This window comes from Tachypleus tridentatus, chromosome 6 (genome assembly GCF_004210375.1).
Source record: "Tachypleus tridentatus isolate NWPU-2018 chromosome 6, ASM421037v1, whole genome shotgun sequence".
Taxonomy (NCBI): Eukaryota; Metazoa; Arthropoda; class Merostomata; order Xiphosura; family Limulidae; genus Tachypleus; species Tachypleus tridentatus.
In genome coordinates, this window is record NC_134830.1 from 68,267,101 (window position 1) to 68,287,484 (window position 20,384).

The 20,384-nt window shown below is 35.1% G+C and overlaps 1 protein-coding gene across 8 annotated transcripts in view; it reads left to right on the forward strand.

Moving 5' to 3' along the window:
• Positions 1-7,773: 7,773 nt before the first annotated feature.
• The window catches only part of LOC143252741 (partitioning defective 3 homolog), a 55,152-nt gene continuing 42,541 nt past the window's right edge, over positions 7,774-20,384 (forward strand). For 3 of the 8 annotated variants that reach the window (XM_076505337.1, XM_076505339.1, XM_076505344.1), the window contains exons 1-2: positions 7,774-8,008; positions 10,069-10,151. In XM_076505337.1, the coding sequence (XP_076361452.1) occupies positions 10,071-10,151 (81 nt within the window). In that variant the 5' untranslated portion in view covers positions 7,774-8,008; positions 10,069-10,070. Of the gene's footprint in view, positions 8,009-9,299; positions 9,672-10,068; positions 10,152-16,554; positions 16,769-20,384 lie in introns of those variants that run through there. The other 5 variants (XM_076505338.1, XM_076505340.1, XM_076505341.1 and 2 more) reach the window with 3 other exon arrangements.

A 20,384-nucleotide genomic window follows, 5' to 3' on the forward strand; every position in this document is an offset into this window, starting at 1 on the left:
CTATTGGATTGAGATCTGGGGACTGTTCAGGCCATTGGAGTACACTGAAGTCACTGCCACGTTCGTGGAGCCAGCTTGGGATGATGCGTGCTTTGTCACATGGTGCATTATCCTGCTGGAAGTAGTCATTGGAAAACGAGTAGACTGTGGCCATAAAGGGGTACACATGATTAGCAATAATGCTTAAGTACGATGTGGGATTCAAATGATGCTCAGTTGGTATCAAAGGGCCTAATGTATAAGAAAAAGACATTCCCCACACCATTACACCACCACCAGCTTGTACTGTTGACACAAGGCAGGATGGGTCTATGGATTCATACTGCTTACACCAAATTCTGATCCTACGATCTGCTTGTTGCAGAAAAAAATCGAGATTCGTCAGACCAGGCGACTTTTTCTAATCTTCAATCGTCCAGGTTTGGTCATCCCGTGCCCACTGTAACCTCATCTTCCTGTTTTAGCTGACAGAAGTGGGGCCTGGCATGGTATTCTGCTGCTGCAGCTCATCCACTTCAAAGTTCGACGAATTGTGCGTTAGAAATGCCATTCTGCACACCACTGTTGTAAAGAGTAGTTATTTGAGTATTTGTGGTCTTCCTTTCAGCTTAAACGAATCTGTCTATTCTCCTCTGGCCTCTCTCATTAACAAAATGTTTCCGCCCGTAGAATTGCCACTCACTGGAAGTTTATTTTATTTTTTGCACCATTAACTGTAAACACTAAAGACTGTAGTGCGTGAAAATCATAGGAGATCAGCAGTTTCTGAGATGCTGGAACTACCACGTCTGACACCAACAATCATTTCGCGATTAAAGTTGCTTAGATTTTCCTCATTCCAATGTTTGGTCGAACAACAAATAAACCTCTTGACCATATCTGCGTGCTTTATACATTGAGTTGCAGCCACATAATTTGCTGTTTGAATATTTGCGTTAAAGAGTGGGTGTATCTAATAAAGTAGCCGCTAATTGTATATAATATGAGCTCGCACTTAGTTAAAAAGAAGTAAAACAAGGTAAGTTATTGATTATTGTTGTTATTGATCGAAATAGCCTGATGAAAGCTAACCCTACACAAAGCTGAAAGTCTCAGGTTTGTCAGGGTGAGAATTGTATATATATATATATATATACACATATATATTTACATCTATCACATGCATATTGTGTATTGTTTTAACTACATTTTAAAATAATCAGAGATTAAATTAAACTCTTGAGCACCAAATGTAATTTGACAATCTCGATTAAACTTATAAAGTAAGTAAAGATGTCTCTGTGTCTGTAACAATGTATGTATATAAACTGAATAATAAATATACACTATAGAACCAGTTCGCAGTCTGCACTAAATACAGTAGGAATTATTGGAAGTCCAGTTGGTTAAACCCAGTAGGATTTTGGATTCGTGTCGCTCCCTTTATTAGAAATCATTTGAGGATGGTACAGATGTTTTGTTTTTATTCAGTGATTAAAAATGTGATTAACTAGTCATTGGTAAAGTTTAGTTTCTTTACTAAAGTTACGTTTTTCTTGATGGTTAATTGAAGTTTACCTCCTATAACTTTGTCCATTCCGATATTTTTATGATGAATTATTATCTTATTTATTACTCTTGTATTGTTACACATAGTCCTTATTATCTTCTTTTATTACATTCGTATTGTCATACATAGTCGTTATTATCGTGTTTATTACACGTATTGTTATACATAGTCGTTATTATCGTGTTTATTACACGTATTGTTACACATAGTCGTTATTATCTTGTTTATTACACGTATTGTTATACATAGTCATTATTATTTTGTTTATTACACGTATTGCCTACTATTGATAACAAAGAGACAAGTAACTGTATTAACCAGTCACTCATGTGTCTACAATGTCTATATTTTCACAGTTTGATTTAGTTTGCCTCTGATGATGTCCAATTCAACATAAGATATAATAAGCTTGCATGTCTACTACCCAGCTTATACAAACATATGGTTACTTTTTTAAAGTTCATTTTTTGCAAATTTGTACTTAAAATGTTCACGTTTGTGTACAAAATCAGTAATATTCCAAAATGTTATACATTATCCTGCTATAGAGTTATCTCAAAATTAACATAGCTTGTCGCATTGCATTGCATAATGTTCCAGTTCCCAAATCATGAGCCACGAGAGGCTTCGGAATGGCAATATTCGGTAAATCATATATTTTTATTTTAAATTTTTGTTTGAAATATTGATTCTAAAAGTTGTTTAAGCAAATAAAAATATAAGAGCATTACTAGGCCTTATTGTAACATATTAAAATAGTAACTCCCTCTTTCCCTTTCAGCATGAGTCCAATAAAATTGTCGAGCTACTCAGTTGGGTCGTGAGTTCCGAAAATTTGAAACTTCTGGCACAGAAAATTGGTCCTGTTTATAGTCAGAATACGATATCTGGTTTTACGTGAACTTTGATTAAGTAAACCATAACGTTTCCTGAGTGACAGTGACTACTTTTAATTAATTTTACAGAAAATTTTCCTGGTGACGAAAACGGGACACAAACGTATAGACACTTATTTTCACGTTGTTTTCTTTGTTTAAAATCAACAGTACTCTCTGTGTTTGAGTTTTAGGCTTCATGAATATACATTATAACTTGTATACTGTGATTTATTTCATTTAACATTTAGTCAAGCTATGCATGATGTTTTTCTCATAGTTAACAAGTCGTTAACTCAGCAGTATAAAAGTAAATCAGACTGGTGGTAGCAATGCCTCTGTAGGGATGGCTCGAATTGTATTGGAAATTTAAATATCTCTTCAATATGTCATCAGAACGTTACAATACTGTACAGTGTTTACTTTAATAACGATATCTATGTAATGACTGAGTTACAAGTTCTGGGAACATTTGTAAACATCATAGCATGAAGTTTGAAATTCTTGTTCTTTTTTCTTCTGTTTCCTTTTTTTTCTTTTATTACACAATAACTCAAAAACTAAAAAGTACAGTTTCGCTAAGATGACAGTTTTAAATAGAGTATTCGCTTTTATAAGTATTACACTTTGTAACAAAGTGTTTACTTTTTCTTGTTCCTGGACGGAAAGTGTTATTTCCCAATTGCTTATGCCTAAAGACCTATTTTTCTCTTCAAACTTTGCTTTTGTGACCTGGATAATGAAATTTTCAAATTTACCTATTTTTTAGAACATTCCAGGTAGATTTAGTGCTGAGTAGCTGATAGAGAATTTTCTCGAACATACAAGAATTTTCTATAATGTTGTAGAACTTACTAGAATTTTTCATAGTAATATACACTGCTGGCTAAAATCTCAAGGCCACAGAACATAATGAAAAAGTATGCATTTTGCGTTGTTAGACTCAACCAGTTACACTGCGCAACAAAGTTTTTACTTCTTGAACGCTGTTGGGTGTTCCTTATAGAGTTTTGGCTGCTGATCACGAAAATCACATCCAATTTTTCCACCACGTACCGTTTTATCAAAACCTTCAGTTTCATCAGGACATTGCTACAATGGAAAAACGATATCAGGGCAACTGGAATCCTTCAATGCTTGCTGACTACTGTTGGACACTGTAACGTGATGCACCGGACATTGAATACAAAGGAAAATCATGAGCAAAACACTTTTAATTATGTTGAACTTAATAGCGTATTAGAAGCATAAACGCTATTAAACACGTTATTGCCGGTAAAAAGTTAACTGTCTATTTCTCAGAGTTCCTACGTGATTAAGCAAAACCAAAACTATATTTGTGCATAACCACCAGGTATCTATCACATTCAACAAAAACTTTTCAGGAAGCAAAACTTTTCAAAAAAATTGTTGTGCAGTATTATTTGAGTAGAGCTTCGAAAGATGAAAATAAGAAAAGGAAAAATAAAAATAAAAAACTTTTTAGCATATAATAGGGAAAATGTCAACACTATGAAATTAGCTTAAATACTAATTGGTCAAAAGACCGTACTGGAACGAAGCGTTAATCGATAAACACGTAACTAAATTTAGTCATTTGTGTTCAAGCATTAGCGTTGTCAACATCTTCCACTAATATTTCCTGTGTTACACTGGGTAAAAACATGGCAAAGGCTAAAAAGTTGACAGAGTTTGAACGTGGCAGAATTGTAGAGTTGCAAAAGCAAGATCTCTCTCAACGTGCCATCGCTGGTGAGATTGGGCGTAGTAAAACTGCTGTGCAAATTTTATAAAAGACCCTGAGGGATACGGAACGAGATTTTCAAGTAGTCAGCCCAAGAAAATTTCGCTGGCGTTGAACAGGAGGATTCGGCGGGTTGTCCGGCATGACACCAACTGATCGTCGAACCAGATTAAGGCCCTTATGGACGCAGAATGTAACTCAAGAACAATAAGACGGCATCTACGAAAGAAAGGCTTTAAAAACCGTAAACTTCAAAGGACACGCCTTCTTTCACACCACGAAACAGCTCGGTTAAACTTTGCTGACAAGCACCAAACATGGGACGTAAAGAAGTGGAAGAAGGTTTTATTCTCTGATGAGAAAAAATTTAACCTGAATGGTCCAGATGGCTTCCAATGTTACTGGCACAATAAGGATATTCCATCGGAGACATTTTCTACACGACACAGTGGTGGAGGTTCCATCATGATCTGGGGTGCTTTCTCCTTCTATGGAACAATGGAGCTTCAGGTTATACAGGGGCATCAAACAGCAGCTGGCTACATTGGTATGTTGGAGAGAGCATCCTTATTGATTAAAAGCCCTCACATGTGTGGAAATGACTGGATCTTTCAGCAGAACAACGCTGCAATTCACTTTTTCATGGTCAATAGTATGATTCTTTAGGACCATCCAACACATTCGCCCGAACTGAACCCCATTGAAAATGTTTGGAGGTGGATGGCAAGGAAGTCTATAGAAATGAACGTCAATTCCAAACAGTGCATGATCTTCATGAAGCCATCTTCACCACTTGGAATAACATTCCTGCCAGCCTTCTGCAAATGCTTTTATCAACCATGCTAAAACGAATGTTTGAAGTTATTCGCAATGACGGCCATGCAACTCACTACTGAGACCTCTTGTTGGGCATTTCCTACCCTGTTTAGGACTTTTTTTGGTATGGTCTTAAACTTTTGACCAGCTAGTATATAGGCTAATTTCATAGTGTTCACATTTTCCCTATTAAATACTAAAAAAAATAATAATTTTTGTTTTCGCTTTTCTTATTTTTATCTTTCAAAGCTCTGCTCAAATAAGTGGTCGAGTCTAGCAACGCAAAATGCATATTTTTTCTTTATGTTCATTGGCCTTAAGATTTTGGTCAGCAGTGTATATACAGGAGCTCTCCACGCACCACTTCAGTTTAGTTCTAGCTGCCTGAATGATTTTATCAGAGATGGCATCAAGAAGCTGCAAGCATTGTCCAGACGCATCCAGAAACCTCAAAGCTGCTGCTCTATAACGGGAATAAGTATCCATCTCTTCCCCTGGCTCATTCGGTGCACCTGAAAGAGGAATACAACAGCGTCAAGACCTTGCTAGAAATCTTGAAATATGATGAGTATGGTTGGGAGGTTATCGGAGACTTCAAAATGATGGCATTTCTGATAGTTCTCCAAGGATGCTTTACCAAGTTTCCCTGTTATCTTTGCCTTTGGGACAGCAGGGACATCGCAATACACTACAACAAGAAGCACTGGCCACAACGGACCGAGTTCTCTGTGGGGAGGCACAATGTCAAGTGTGAGCCACTAGCGGACCTCCAGAAGGTGTTGTTCCCACCATTGCACATAAAATTGGGTTTTATGAAACAATTTGTCACAGCTTTTGATTAGGGAGTCTACAGCCTTCAAGCACCTTCGAGACGTCTTCCCTAAGCTGTCTGAGGCAAAGGTCAAAGCTGGTGTCTTCATTCGACCACAAATAAAGAAAATCTTGGAATGCACAGAATTCCCCAAAAAGCTCAATAGGAAGGGGAAAAAAAGCTTGGGGCAGCTTTGTCGCAGTAGTTCGGGGCTTCTTGGGTAATCACAGGGCCGAAAATTATATGGAACTGGTTAAGTTTCTGGAGAAGAAATACGGCAAAATGAGCTGCAGGATGTCACTGAAAGTCCATATCTTTGACACTCATCTTGACAAATTCAATGAGGTGCAAGGCGAGCGCTTCCACCAAGATATACTGGACTTTGAACGCCGCTACCAAGGAGCGTATAACGAAAACATGATGAGAGACTATATTTAGGGGCTGATATGTGAAAGTGATTTACATTACAGTCGCAAATCTCGAAAAACTACTCACTTCTAAACATTTTTGTTCATTTTCGTATAAATACATGTAATTCTTGATTCATATGTTGTTTTATTCAGACCTTATGTAAATTAAAATGTAAAAATATGCTCGTTTTTACATAGAATATAGGTTAATTTCTAAATTTCATTATCCAGATCACAAAAGCAAAGTTTGAGGGGAATAATGGCCATTTTCTGTACTTTTACAACATAAGCAATTAAGAAATAACACATGCTATCCAAGAACAAAATTTGTGTTACATAGTGTTGTTAATAACTAGTACTAATCAAGAGACAAACAAACATAATTTTAGTGGAAACAATGTTATTGCTATCCCTGTAAGTCAGCTTTCTCACGTAAAACTGGTGTTCCTTTAAAAACTTAAGTTCAGGGTAAAACAAGAATTATTATCCAATAATAGATAAAGAATGAATATTACAGTTGTAACCTTATTGTATTTAGAACTTGATTATAAATACTAGTCTCCTATATCTATTGAAATACTGCATAAAAATAACAATAAGCAGCCAAGTAAAGAAAAACTTTTCAAAAAAAGGAAGTAAATACAGGGGTCATTAATATCAGTCCTTCAAAAACATTGCAAACAAGATAGTGTGGATGGAATTTGCATTATTCCTACAAAACAGCACAGGCTGGAATTAACGTATAGTAATCCATATAACTATCCAATCATAATTCAGCTTAATTTATCCATTTTGTCTGTTAATATTGTTTGTTTGTTTTGAATTTCGTAAAAAGCTACACGAGGTCTACCTGCACTAGCCATCCCTAATTTAGCAGTGTAAGACTAGAGGGAAGGCAGCTCGTCATCACCACCCACCGCCAACTCTTGAGCTACTCTTTTACCAACGAATAGTAGGATTGACCGTCACATTATAACGCCCCTACGGCTGAAAGGGCGAGCATGTTTGGTGCGACGGAGATTCGAATCTGCGATCCTCAAAATTATGAGTCAAGTGCCTTAACCACCTTGGCTATGCTGGGCCACCTATTAATATTCTACTACACTGTGTGTCTGTGCTATTATGTAGATGGGATGAAAATGTCATCCCAACTATTTTGCTCGCATTGTTTTTCGGACTGATATCAGCCATCCGTATATTTACTTCCTTTTTTAAAAGTTTTTCTTTGCCTGTACATATATATATATGTACGTATATATCTTTACGCTTTCTGATAGCCTGTTGGTAGCTTTCATTACCATAGCTTTGGTAGGCTGAGCATTATACGAAAATAACAAAATCTGTCACTTTTTGCATATTATTTGAACAAAAAAAAGATTTGTTAATATACTGTTCGAATTTTTCTGGTTGCCAGAACGTCTTACCTTTTAGTCACGTGTCTTCATACTCCACCTGTCAGCTAAACCAATGAAAACCTTGAACGGCCTCGAGCACAAGTTTTATGTTATGCACGTAACTCATCTAGAGGTACGTGTGTGGGTCATATAGCAAACCAGATTGCCGCCGCAAACTTGTTTGTATTGCAGTCCTGCGTGTTGGGTGGGTGGACGCATGTTGTGGGCTGTGTCACTTTGACTTGTTTGGAAATGGGCTAATACCAATTGCCTGTTTAAGGTTGAGATAGACTATGAGAATTGTACGCGTGCACCAGTTAGTTTCACAAGTGTACTTGCTGAGTTAACCAAATACACTCCCGGTTTTAGTGTTCTCCATACATGTACCACTAGGTTTATCAACGGAAAGGTATGTTAAAGAACCTTCAGAAATTTTCGTTAATAGACTGTAATGAAATACGATGCGAATAAAATTGTAGGAAACTTTGTGATTAAATACGTCGTATGAAGAATTAATTTTAAAACCCCATGAAATTACTTCAGTATATTTCAATCAAAGAGCAAATGGAACAGTGCACTGTTTATCAGTCATAATTCGTTAACAAGCCTTGTGACGCAACCCACGAGGTATTTTGTCTATTATGACTTCTTTCAAAAAACACTTATACAAATTGTTATGTGGGTCTCGTGAAGTTTATAAAGGCCTGTGTACGAAAGTTTGGAAACAGAAAGTATACTGACTACGTGACATTCACATATTTAATTAATATATTCAACAAGTTCTGTTATACGCCTTTGTTACAAAGTTACTGTGTTTTATTTTATACATTTTGCATAGCGGAGTTACTTTCAGTGATATCTATGCTTATGTCGGCGCAGATAGCATAGTTGCTTTGCGCCATAGAACACCAAACTATGCTCATGTCTAACACTGTTCAAAAAAGGTAGAATGCTTACATGTTCGAAACAGGATAGTGTAATTAAGAACTGTGGATGTCTCTACTTGTGGCTCGCCGAAATTATTATTCTGTTGATGAAATAATTGTTTCTGTTCAGATTAAAACAAAACAAAATAATTTAGCTATATTAACATGTAATTAGTTCAAGTAACGGTTCGAGTCCCTATACTGATATTTAACTTTTTCTTTTTTTTTAATCTTCAGTCAATGAAAGTGTAGTCGTAATAAAGTTCAGTCAACTTGGGGTTTATGAACGACAGCAACTCTTGAGAGAAAGTTGACTCTAGTTATTAAACGAAAAGATGAAGTAAGGTTGTATGGGAAACGGAAGCCTGTGTGAGAGAAGTAAACATCAGCTAATTCCATATGTGATTATGTCATGTGAAATATTGTAAAAATGTCCCCATTGTTATAAACGCAAACCAGTAAAGAAATGTTTGACTTTTCTCCACTTCGAAGCGCGCACTAATATTCAGAAGTGCACCAATCTTCCCGTTAAATAACCCATGGAATATTCGTGGTTAAAAGATTAAAGAACGGGTTGTCAAATCCTCTTGTAGCTATCGAAATTATTCTATATATTTTTATTAGTAGCTATAAAATAACCTCATTGACAGCCATTATATTATTTCTCAAGTTAAATATTACGTAATTAAGAAGTATTCTATAATTACAGTTTGAACGGTGTTTTTGGAAAACTTATTTTAACTATGTGGGTGGTATTTGTGACCGTTAATCTAGGCAGAAGATGGAAGTCATTGGACGAGCAACAATTGAATCGGAAGCAAGGAGCTCGAGTTTCTTTTCCGTCTATCTGAATCCAGCTTTTGTATAGATTATCATTGTGAAACCGAAGTTTCATCGTTCGCATCTCATGATATCATATTTTTACAAGTTTAAAGTTGCGTTTTTTAAAACTTTACGTTGGTCATCATCTTTCTGGGAAGTGTAACGTGTAATGTTCTAATAGTTTACACACGGACTTTTGCTATCGTAATTACATATAGAATGAACCTATATAAAACTGTTTGAATGGCTCGATAAGATCAAATGTGAGTCACCAGGGAAGACCAGAGCCTCCAATAAATGCTTACGTAAACAGCTGATGAAAAGGTACAGTTTAGCAGAAGTGAACTCTTCTTGGTTCTAAAAACGATTTTGTTATGATAGTTGCTGTATATTTATTGGATAAAGTATAAATTAACTCGTTTTGAGTTGCTTATTTCGTCATATGTGTATATCCACTTCATATCTTTGTGAGTGAATGCATTGATTGTACTAAACTGTGGCAAATGAATGAAATTATATAGCCACGTGCAGGTGTTTTGCATTTCCACAAAATGAAAATTAATTCTCGATAAAGGTACCGTTACGTCTAAAGTCAAATAAAATTGCACGGAGAAAACACTTTTTATAGAGAGTGTAATACGAAAAGTTAATGAACGAAACGGCTGTATACAAGAGTCATAAGAATATCACCTAAGTAAGATTACTGTATTTATAACTCTAGCAATGGCGGATGTTCTTACTAAAGTAATGAGAAGAACCCAGAAGTACGACATCCTTAAAGCCCAACGGCGATTCTCGCTTGAGGTAGGTTCTAGTAGAAGTGTGAGTGTTTTATTTCTACACGAAGCACGTTATTTATATATGTTGTTGTTTTTGTTTTGTTTTTTGTGCCAAAAACATTAATTATATTCATGTTTCAACAGGTTTACTGACTTATAATCAATATTTCTAAAACTTATTAAAACTTGGAGTCCTTTCTCAAATATAGAGTTGGCACAAGATAAATTTGGCTAATAACGTATAGGTGGTGGGCGTACGTTACAACCTACAGTTTTGATAGTTTATACAGGTGCATTAAAACGTATGTGAAATATATTTTGCACGTAAAAAAAAAACCAAAAAAACGTGGGTGGAACGGCGAGATTACCTTGAAACCGTGTTTGTTTATTGGTTGACGTCATTAGGAATTACAATTAATGTGATATTTGTGAGATAATTCTGTTAGAGGTCGTTCATTCATCGATTGATGGGATCATTTCAACTGCTAGAAGTTATTACTTAAATAAAAACAACATATTCAACATTACGTAATTCAAGTAGCTGAAGAGACGTTTCATGTTGCTATACATCATGTCCTACATCTTTTAGTAGAATCTGTTACTGAAAATGGACGGATGTCATATTGGACATTCGATGTGGATTGCTTTGATTCTGTTGTGTTCTTGAAAGGAAATAAAATTTCCTGTGTTTAAAGATATTGTTTGAATGCCACATATGTTTGTTTTACACTTTCACAAATGTGTTCGACAGATGTTTTCACACACAAGTACTAACTGGCAATGCTCTAGGTTCTATGGTTCTCCATCGTAACCCATACGTTAGTATAATTTTATACACAATTTTGAAGTGTTTGTTTTTAAGCTCTATACTTTTTAATAATATATTCCTACATTCATGTTTTTAATTGGTTCTTCTTACACAGTATTTTGTAGTATTGTTTAATTATCTGAATCATTTTAATAAAAGTTAAACGTGATTCTGCTAGGCTAGAACCAAAACGAAAAAAAAATTGTATTTTTTAATATTTGTTCTTAGTAACTTGGGCCCGGCATGGTCAAGTGGGTTAAGGCGTTCGACTCGTAATCTGAAGGCTGCGGATTCGAATTCCCGTCGCACCAAAAATGCTCGTTGTTTCAGCCGTGGGAACGTTATAACGTAATGGTAAATTCCACTATTCGTTGGTGAAAGAATAGTCCAAGAATTGGCGATTGGTGGCGATCACTACCTGCATTCTCTCCAGTCTTACACTGCTAAATTCGGGACGGCTAGCGCAGATAGGCCTCATGTAGCTTTGCGCGAAATTAAAAAAATAAAAAAAAATCTTAGTAACTTTCCACATGTGAAGCTGTGCAGCAACTTCTGGTGCCTTTTTCGTTTGATACTCAGGAACTTTCATTTGAAATACCTACAGACTCGGAACCGTAATTCCTGTGAATTTTGTTAATGTGACGTTTCATGTGTCATAGTGATGACTCATATAAACAGCTACATGCGTAGAATAAGAATGTTTCTTTATTTTTGAATTTCACGCAAATACAGGGGTCATTAATATCAGTCCTTCAAAAACATTGCAAACAAGATAGTGTGGATGGAATTTGCATTATTCCTACAAAACAGCACAGGCTGGAATTAACGTATAGTAATCCATATAACTATCCAATCATAATTCAGCTTAATTTATCCACTTTGTCTGTTAATATTGTTTGTTTGTTTTGAATTTCGTAAAAAGCTACACGAGGGCTATCTGCGCTAGCCGTCCGTAATTTAGTAGTGTAAGATTAGAGGAAAGGCAACTAGTCATCACCACCCACCGCCAACTATTGGGCTATTCTTTTACCAGCGAATTACGAGTCGAGCGTCTTAACCACCTGGCCATGCCGAGCCGAATAAAATGAGGAGATACTTTTGTTATAGACTCCTATTCTTTGGATGCCACATTAAATACGAATTTTCAACGTTAGAACATTTAAGCTTTGTGAAATTGGCAAAACAATTCTTCACTGAAATTTGGAAGTCATGTCTCCATTCATAATAGCTACTAACTTACTTAGCTTAATTAAATTGTTATTCATGTTTTTCTCTTTAATATCATCAGGTTTTAAAATTCTATTTGACGAGAGAGTAATGTACACTGCTGGCCAAAATATTAAGGCCAATAAACATAAAGTAAAAATATGCATTTTGCGTTGTTAGACTCAACCACTTATTTGAGTGGAGCTTCGAAAGATGAAAATAAGAAAAGGGAAAATAAACAATAAAAAACTTTTTTAGCATTTAATATGGAAAATCTGAACACTATGGCATTAGCCTAAATACTAGTTGGTCAAAAGTTTAAGACCGTACTGAAACGAAGCGTTAATCGGTAAACACGTAACGATATTTAGTTATTTGTGTTCAAGCATGAGCGTTGTCAACATCTCCCACTGACATTTCATGTGTTACGTTGAGTAAAAACATGGCAAAGGCTAAAAAGTTGACAGAGTTTGAACGTGGCAGAATTGTCGAGTTGCAAAAGCAAGGTCTCTCTCAACGTGCCATCGCTGGTGAGATTGGGCGTAGTAAAACTGCTGTGCAAATTTCTTAAAAGACCCTGAGGGATACGGAAAGAGAATTTCAAGTGGCCCAAGAAAATTTCGTCGGCTTTGAGCAGGACAAGTTGTCCGGCAAGACACCAGCCGATCGTCGAGCCAGATGAAGGCCCTTACGGACGCAGAATGCAGCTCAAGAACAATAAGACGGCATCTACGAAAGAAAGGCTTTAGAAACCGTAAACGTCTTCAAAGGCCACGCCTCTTTCCACACCATAAAACAGCTCGGTTAGGGCCCGGCATGGCCAAGCGCGTTAAGGCGTGAGACTCGTAATCTGTGGGGCGCGGGTTTGCATCCCCGTCACGCCATGGGGGCGTTATAATTTTACGGTCAATCCCACTATTCGTTGGTAAAAGTGTAGCCCAAGAGTTGGCGGTGGGTGGTGATGACTAGCTTCCTTCCCTCTACTCTTACACTGCTAAATTAGGGACGGCTAGCACAGATAGCCCTCGAGTAGCTTTGTGCGAAATTCAAAAAACAAAATAAACAAACAGCTCGGTTAAACTTTGCTGAGAAGCACCAAACATGGGACATAAAGAAGTGGAAGAAGGTTTTATTCTCTGATGAGAAAAAATTTAACCTGGTTGGTCCAGATGGCTTCCAACGTTACTGGCACAATAAGGATATTCCATCGGAGACATTTTCTACACGACACAGTGGTGGAGATTCCATCATGATCTGGGGTGCTTTCTCCTTCCATGGAACAATGGAGCTTCAGGTTATACAGGGGCATCAAACAGCAGCTGGCTACATTGGTATGTTGGAGAGAGAATTCTTATTGATTAAAAGCCCTCACATGTGTGGAAATGACTGGATCTTTCAGCAGGACAACGCTGCAATACACAATACCCGCAGGACAAAGGACTTTTTCATGGCGAATAACGTAATTCTTTTCGACCTTTCGAACTGAACCCCATTGAAAATGTTTGGAGGTGGATGGCAAGGGAAGTCTATACAAATGGATATGAATTCCAAACAGTGCATGGTCTTCGTGAAGCCATCTTCACCACTTGGAATAACATTCCAGCCAGCCTTCTGCAAACGCTTATATCGACCATGCCAAAACGAATGTTTGAAGTTATTCGCAATGACGCACGTGCAACTCACTACTGAGACCTCTTGTTGGGCATTTTCTACCCTGTTTAGAACTTTTTTTTGGTATGATCTTAAACTTTTGACCAGCTAGTATTTAGGCTAAGTTCATGGTGTTTACATTTTCCCTATTAGATGCTAAATAGTTTTTATTTTTATTTTCCCTTTTCTTATTTTCATCTTTCGAATCTCTATTCAAATAAGTGGTTGAGTCTAACAATGCAAAATGCATATTGTTTCTTTATGTTCATTGGCCTTAAGATTTTGGCCAGCAGTGTACTTTAATAATCGACCTTGTTCATTCATTTCACAGAGTTTTTAAGTTTATAAACAACACAATATTAACTAGAAATAAAGAATCTGATAAAAGCAAGTTAAAGTGTTATATTTGGTATTACAGTTTTTTGCTCAACCAGGGATACAAGTATGCCCTAACAATTGCAAGAGAGCCCGAAATGGCTGAAAAACTTAATAATTGTCAACGAGGGTAGACATACAATTTAATGTGTTTGAATTAAAAGGCATTTGCACCATTCTGTTAAGTTAATGGTATCAATAAGCCAAAATAGTAACTAATAGCAATTACATTGTATGGGGCCCAATTAATTTTATTTGGGATGGAAGGGTGATCGTTTGTAATTACGACATTACCATAATCATTTTATGGTTATTTCAACTCGACCTTCGAATTATTTTTTTTACAAACAAGAATGCCATATATGTCGTGTATATTTAGTGATCTTGGAAGATTACCCCATGATAAACTGAACCTTATGTGATAAAACTGCTGTGCAAATTTCTTAAAAGACCCTAAGGGATACAGGCTGTAATAATAAACATTATCACATTCTTCCAATAAAAATGAAATGCTACTTGAAGTAACTATAGTATAACTTATTGTATGGTGTGTGCATTTGTTCATATGTTGCTAGAAAATACTGGGGATACGCAAATCAACATTGTTTTATCACAATATCAGCTTCAATTACGACAAATATTTCAGTGGTTACAATAAAATAGGTCTAGTTATAGCACGTGGTCCATAAGTTTTAATCGTCGGTTTCAGTCACAATATAAACTTGAAAAGGGGAAAAGGAAAATTTAGTATAAATAATTTGCTTGCAGTTCGATCAAGAAAGCATTAATCGGACAGTAACACAAAAGGCTTTGCAAGTAAAGAATGTACTTTCAGACCTTCGTAACAAATGATACAATATTTCAAGAGACTGCAAATGAAATACACGATACCTCTAAACAAGAATTACATACCAAACTTAAATTATTTAAGAAATAAACTAGATATACGTCTAACACAAACATTTTATAAAAAAAATAGCAAGAAAAAACGTTTGGGTTACATTTCTTTCTAACAGAAATTAACAGCTCCATGTACACAATTTTATTTTACACGACCAGCATTAAGCAGGAGGTCCAGGTATTCATAGTTCTTGTTTAACCAGTCTCAGCCTTATAGACGTTAGTGACTGGAAACTTAGTTACTTGTTCAGGTCAAAGTATCATAATAAGGATCAAGAGTTCAGAGGTTTGTGTGTACATGTGTCTGAATTCTAGTCCGAGATCGTTATTCTTGTGTATGACACTGGTGGTATAAATCTTCAAGAATCTGGTATGTTTGAATGCCACGTGACCATTAATTAGTGTGAAATGTTTATTATCCAGACTATAGATTTTCTTGATTGGAAAGGAGGAATGAAACATGTAACTGAGCCAAATCTGAAATTAGATTAATAGGCGACATTAGTTTATGAGCTCAACGACATTTCAGGGAGCCCCCTAGCTAGCGCAAGCCCTGTATTAATTAATTAATTCCGTAAATGGCGTAGTTACTCCCCAAGATATATATATTTATTTTACATTATTTTTTCAATGAATGGTATTATTCCAATAGCTGTGTGATGAAGTTTTATACAGTAGCCTTATTAGAGACATTTGTATACCCCTGTGCACACCTTTTTTAGGTAGCTGTCATGTTCTACCTCTGATATATTCCTTTCCAAGGTAGCAGACGTCAGTATACTTCTGATATATTCATTTGCTAGGTAGTAGACATCTACAATGTATATACTACAGGTATATACATCTATATACCTGTAATGAATGCCTTTGTTAGGCAACAGATATTCGTATACCTCTGATGTATTCCTTTCCAAGGTAGCAGATGTCTGTATACTTCTGATGTACTCCTTTATTAGTTGATATACATCTGTATGTCTGTAGTGAACTCCTTTGCTAGGTAACAGACATTTCCATACTCCTGAGCTACTCCTTTGCTAGATAGCAGACATCTGTATACTTCTGATGTACTTCTTTGTTAAGTAATAGACATCTATATACCTTTAATGAATTCCTTTGCTAGGCAAAAGATATGTTTATATCCCTGATGTACTCCTTTGCTAGGTAGTGGACATCTGTATACCTCTGAAGTACTCTTTTGATAGATAATAGACATCTATTTTTTGTTAGATCATCTGTATACCTCTTATTGACTTATTTATTAGGTAGCAGATATTTATATACATTTGATGCTCCTTCCAGTTCTAAATACAAGATTGTTTAGTGTGAGCATTATTATTTAATTTACTTTGTCGTTTTAATATTTAATTTACTTTTCATAACAAGAATGTTAAATATAAATATTTTTAAAAACGATAGTTTTTGACACGTTTGGTTGAATAACTCTGTAAGTGTAGAAGGTTGTGTTTGCAAATACATTGTTGTCTAGGCTTTACTAATATTTTTGACATCACATTAGTTGAATCTTCGGTATTTTTCGAAGCCTCGGTGATAAGTTATACAGGTGACTTGCGAGTGCAAGTCAAGAAAAACTGCAGTAAAGTAAAATAGGGAAAAAGTGCATTTCCGTCAGAAAATTAGTTAGTGAATGAAGATGTGAAGTTAACCGGCATGTGGTTGATTAGCCAAAATGAGCGATATTTAACGTGAGTTTCGCAGTTTAAGAGATAAAGAAAATAAGTTGTCACGTTAAAGGGTGACTAAAGTAACTGAATATGTTGGTGGGAACTTTTAGTAAAATGACAGTTTAAATTTAGGATACAACTGTGATAACCCATGGGGTAACATAAGTGAAATATTCATTGATAAGAGTAGAGAAAAATCATTTGCTTTGTCAATTGGATTCTTAAGTTATTGAATCAGCATGAATGGACTTTTGACAATAAAAGAAAATAATTTAGAGTATGAGATACAACTGTGATATTCATAGCATGTAGAAGTCTTGTACATTGTTTGATTTCTTTTGAATATATTGTTTTAAAAGAAGTCGAGTGTGCGCTGTCCGTTTATTGTCGAATTTATTGCAAACAAGTCACAGACACTCACTGCAGAACAGACGTTAACTCACTAATATTTAAAACTCTGACACCTCCTTTGGTACGTAGCTAATTTTTGTACATGTGTAATGTACTTCTTTGTTTAGTAACAAACATTAGTATCAGATGATGTATTCATTTTTAGATAGTAATGTATCTATACAGTTGATGCACTCCTTTCTCAGGTAGCAGGCATCTGTAAACACAGATTGAAATAATTTCAGATCTTTACCAAATCATTACACTCCATATTACAATGTCCAGTTTTGCTCTATCTGAAAACAGTTTATCTTGACAATAGTTCTGCAACACAGTTTCCATTGCAAGAAGATTCATTAGAAAACTGCCTAATCCAAATCATGTCACTTCTCCCTGTGGATTTACATAGTAAACATTTCAAACCTAGCTTTAAGTATACAACTAATCAATTACGGTAGCTATTCTGAAAAGAAGTTCCTGTATTAAATGAAATTATTTTTATTGTTAGTTTGTTGTTAAAGACTGGTATGGTACTTTTTGTGGGGTACACATTTTTCAGTAATGAATAATGATCCTTGGTTAGTTCTTTAGCACTTTGGAGGGTGCTCATGATGAAAATCAGAATAACCCAGTTATGTTTGATAGAAGCTATCAACTTTTACCACACATTACATAAATCACACAATTTGCTGAATATTTTCAGTTCTAGGAAGTTGAAATTTCAGGTAAAGTCACAGCACACAACAGCATAAGGATTATCAATATGTGTGAGTTTACATGGGAATAGTTGTCAGCATTAAAGTGAGCTTTATCTGTCCAAAAGATGTTTTGTAGCCAAATCTTATTGAAAAATCAGCCTGGCCAAATATGCAAAGTCAAGCTGCAAATGTAGACATCATATTTAATGGCACAAAGGCATTTAAAATGTTAAACTTTGATCATTAATGTTATATTTTATTTTCCACACTAATTTGTGGAAGTATAAGTTCCTGAGAAGAATCTTTCCACTTACTGACAAAGTAAAGTTTAGTATTTGATATTTTGAGCAGTGTTCATTGTTGTTTTCATAGAAACAGATTGCTCCCTAGAATAAAGACATCTTTTGTGGATTTAGTTGGAAAAACATTATTCTTAGGGCATTTATAAGTGAACTGGAGATCCAGTTTCTCTTTGGAATTCCATATGACCCAATTTAAAATTGCCTTTTATTTGATAGCATCATTAAACACCATTCACACAATCTTTCATGCTGACATACATTTTATATAACTCACTAATCTTTTATTATCAAATTAGAGATGGAAGAGAAATAAAAGCAATGATAGTTTGTGAGAAAAATTATTAGGGCAGTATAATTTCTTTGTAACCACCATGTTTTATGTCAACTTTCCTGAATAAAACTTATGATTTTTAATGTGCCTCTGGTGGATTTTATTTTCTCTAAAACAAGTTTTAAGATTTAATTATTTTTAGAAATGAAGGATTTTTAATATTCACCAAGTATAAAATTTTATAGCTGTATTTCACACATTTAATATAAATAAACTCCACTTAGTATCAGCTACATTTATTTAGAAACTATCTATGTATACATTGGCTTTTATTAAACATCAGAAACTTAAACTGTATATTATTCACACAACGACTTTGATCTTTAATCAGTGATAGCTACCACAGTTATTTTATAGTTATATTTGATTATAAGCACCTCTGGTTGATACAAAGTTGTATACTATATAAATAAAGTAGTACGTTCATACATACACATAGATATATGATATTTCATTTGATGATTTTTAAAACTAGATATTAATGCATTTAATTTTTGTTGTTCTATCACCAGCACAAATTTAAATTATCAAAGGGGAAATGAGATGCAAATGTATCAAATCCTGTTAATTCATTCATAAAAACTTGATGTTTTGCACAAAGATACTCCACCCTAGAACAGTTATTTTCTTTATAATTATACCATGTTCAATTAATAAAGCATGTGAATTTAGATTTATATAAACTTTGCTATGTGGTATTAGAAGGATGGCATGTATGGTTTTGGGAAATGCATGGCTCATCAGTGCCTATCCAAAACAATTTACACACATTTGTGTTACATAATGGCTTAGTAAACACTGTGCATTTTAAGTTTTATATTGAATTTGAAATATTTTTATATTATAATCAGAGGCAATAAACTTAAATATCTTTGAAAATAGTGCAAACAGTTTTTAAAATTTTTTTCAGGAGTTAATCGTTGATATACAGGAGTTGAACAAACAAATGGAAGTATTTGTTTGTTTCAAAATGCACTAGCGCTTTTTCATACAAATGGACAAACCTACTTACCAAATATAAAAATCACATCTACCTTTGTTCCTAGGGGTCTATGTGTGTGTGTGTGTTTGAAAAACCCTCACCTGAGGGTTGTTGTTTTCCTGTGCTGTATTGTAGTTTTTAGATAATTATTGACATCTTGTATTCCAGAAAAATACAACTGAAATTGAATCATTTTTTTTAATTTAGTAGAAAAGTAGCTACAAATAAGCCATTATTACTGAACAAAATGCACTTTACAACTCCACTCGTTTACAAACAACTAAGTGTGGACTGGGAAATAGTGGGAAAAAGTAATCTAGTCAGGTTAGTCAACAATCATTCTTTTTCAATCACATCATTGATTCCATATGTGTAACCAGCTTATGGATTCAGTCACCATTGAATGGTTATTTAAATTGTAAGAGGTGCAGACAGTACCAAATAGACTGCCAATCTAACATAGCAGCTAGCCACTATAACATCATGGTAGGAGACCAGGTTTCATCTTTGAACCAATAGGTTTATCTCACTGGTGATGTAGTTTTGTAAAGAGACCATTGAATGGTTATTTAAATTGTAAGAGGTGCAGACAGTACCAGATAGACTGCCAATCTAACATAGCAGCTAGCCACTATAACATCATGGTAGGAGACCAGGTTCCATCTTTGAACTAATAGGTTTATCTCACTGGTGATGTAGTTTTGTAAAGAGACAGAGTACTAACTATATACACTGCTGAACACAGAAAAAGCTTTTGGTTATACACTCTGGCTTGTCCAATTGCTAGATAATTTTATGACACCATTATGGGATATGTTCAAGGAATAAGATCTTTCCTGTGACTTTCCAGTTCTAAAATTCATTTTAGGAAATAGAAGTCATCCTAATTCAGAATAAATGTGATATTCTTATTGAAACTTTCCAATATATTGTT